This window comes from Nematolebias whitei, chromosome 10, assembly GCF_014905685.2.
Source record: "Nematolebias whitei isolate Nwh7 chromosome 10, NemWhi1, whole genome shotgun sequence".
Lineage (NCBI taxonomy): Eukaryota > Metazoa > Chordata > Actinopteri > Cyprinodontiformes > Rivulidae > Nematolebias > Nematolebias whitei.
In genome coordinates this window covers 33,765,459-33,767,407 of record NC_056507.1, presented here as the reverse complement: position 1 = coordinate 33,767,407, position 1,949 = coordinate 33,765,459, and the positions used below count along the sequence as shown (strand labels likewise).

At 40.6% G+C, this 1,949-nt stretch overlaps 1 protein-coding gene across 1 annotated transcript in view; it reads right to left on the bottom strand.

The window, feature by feature from the left end:
• dhtkd1 (dehydrogenase E1 and transketolase domain containing 1) overlaps positions 1-1,949 on the bottom strand; it is a 137,775-nt gene that overhangs the window by 1,619 nt on the left and 134,207 nt on the right. The window contains exon 15 of the mRNA XM_037683720.1: positions 1,567-1,733. Within this exon, the coding sequence (XP_037539648.1) occupies positions 1,567-1,733 (167 nt within the window). The remainder of the gene's footprint in view (positions 1-1,566; positions 1,734-1,949) is intronic.

Below are 1,949 nucleotides of genomic sequence, written 5' to 3'. Positions count from 1 at the left end.
ATATACACATACATACATACATATATACATACATACATACATACACACATATATATATATATATATAATGAATCCCCCGCGATAAACGAGGGACTACTGTATATGGTGTTTTTATATATATTTAAGCTAACAAACATATTGTCTCAGGAGCCAGTTTACAAAGAATATGTCTTATATTCACAAAGTATTGAGGAGACATATTTTTATCAATCATGCTAACTTAACTACAACAAGATAAAGCCTGATATATGTGCCAAATTAAAGAAAATCGATTTACTATTTCTCTATGCAGCCTTTAAATTGCTTTAAATACCTTAATTTGACCCTCTGAAAAAAAATGTTGCCCACCCCTGAAGACGATAGTGAAATATTTCCCATGGACGACAGAAACTGGTCTACGTTCTAACTAGTCTCTTCTACTGTTGGACACTGCTAGTTCTGAGGTAAGTCTAGTTATCTGCCAACGAGATAATATGCTGCAAGTTAAAGTTGATTTAGCAAAAAAAATTTAAAAAATCCTACTTTAGAAACATTGTGTGCGTCGTAGTCCGTTACCTTTTCCAACATGTTATCTGTAATGGAAAGCTCATTAGCATGTAATGCTAGCTCGCATGTCAGCTAACATCAGTGACTTGTGCGTTAGCGTTCGCCTACAGTGTCCGGTTCAATGAGAATAAATTTAGGAAGGTTAAAGCATCCGTATTGCTGTCCATAATAATGTAACATTGTCATAAGATGAGAGAAATGAAAACTAACACGTAACGTTGGTGCCAGTGAAACCTGACACCCCACTACAGGCGCTAGGTTTGTCACCTTCTTCATCCCTCCTGAGTTTGCAGGTCTGTTTTATTTAATGATGTTTGTGCCTGACTCTCAGCGTAAAGCAAGAAAAACTCCAAAAATGGAATAAAATAGGATATTACTGCACAAAAAAAGTAGCAATCAAACACAAAAATATCCACACAAGAAAAAAAAGGGGGAGAATATGAACGGACTATTAAAAGTAAAGAATGAAGTTAAAAACTGAAGATCAAACAAATCATTTCTTGTAGAGTTTCTCACATTGTTCAGAGCGGCAGCGAAGCCAAATCAGTCCTGATTTATCAGAATGTGGTGCGGGGGGGGGGGGGGGTCACCGTTTCCATTTGACGTTGGTAATGTACATACAAAGATAGCCTTCATACATTCCATTTCCTCAAGTAAAGATCTATAAATAAAAACAACTCCTTCCGTGTTTCCTCCTGTATCAAAGGAGAATCCTTCGGAAACAACATCATATGTAAAACAGAGAACAGGCGTGTTTTAAATTACAACTCTGGACACAAAAAGACTTCAGACAACAGGAAACGGACTGTCCCCCTGCGACGTCCCTGCAGCTGGAAGGTACAACTCACTGCATTCTGCCCGTGCACTAATAAAACTTTACCTACAATGATATGAGCGTTACACCTGAAGCAAAGAACACAGTAAAGCTCTGTATATGAAGTCCCTGAGCTGAAGTGAAGGTGTTTGTTTGACATCAGTGTGTGTGTGTGTGTGTGTGGGGGGGGGGGGGGGGGGTGCTACCTTTGGCATCCGGGTACTTCTTGAGCTCCTGCTGCAGAGCCTCCACAGGAAACGGGCACAGCTCCTCCACACGGATCAGCGCTGTGTTCTGGTTGGCTGCTGAAGCCTCCCTCTGCTTCAGCAGGGCGTAGTAATGCTTCCCCGAGCACAGCACCACCTTCTGGACTCTGTGGAACAGAAACACTCCTGCTACAACCAGATGTGTGGGTCATCAACACATACTTTTCCAAAACGTCTCTAAACAAAGTATCTTTTAGACCAGTGTTTTTCAAAGTGTGTGTGTGTGTGTGGGGGGGGGGGGGGGGGGGGGCAGAAGAAGATAAAAAGAAGCAGAAAAAAAAATAGTAGTAATAATAATAAAAATTGCCCACTAGGGCAATCTG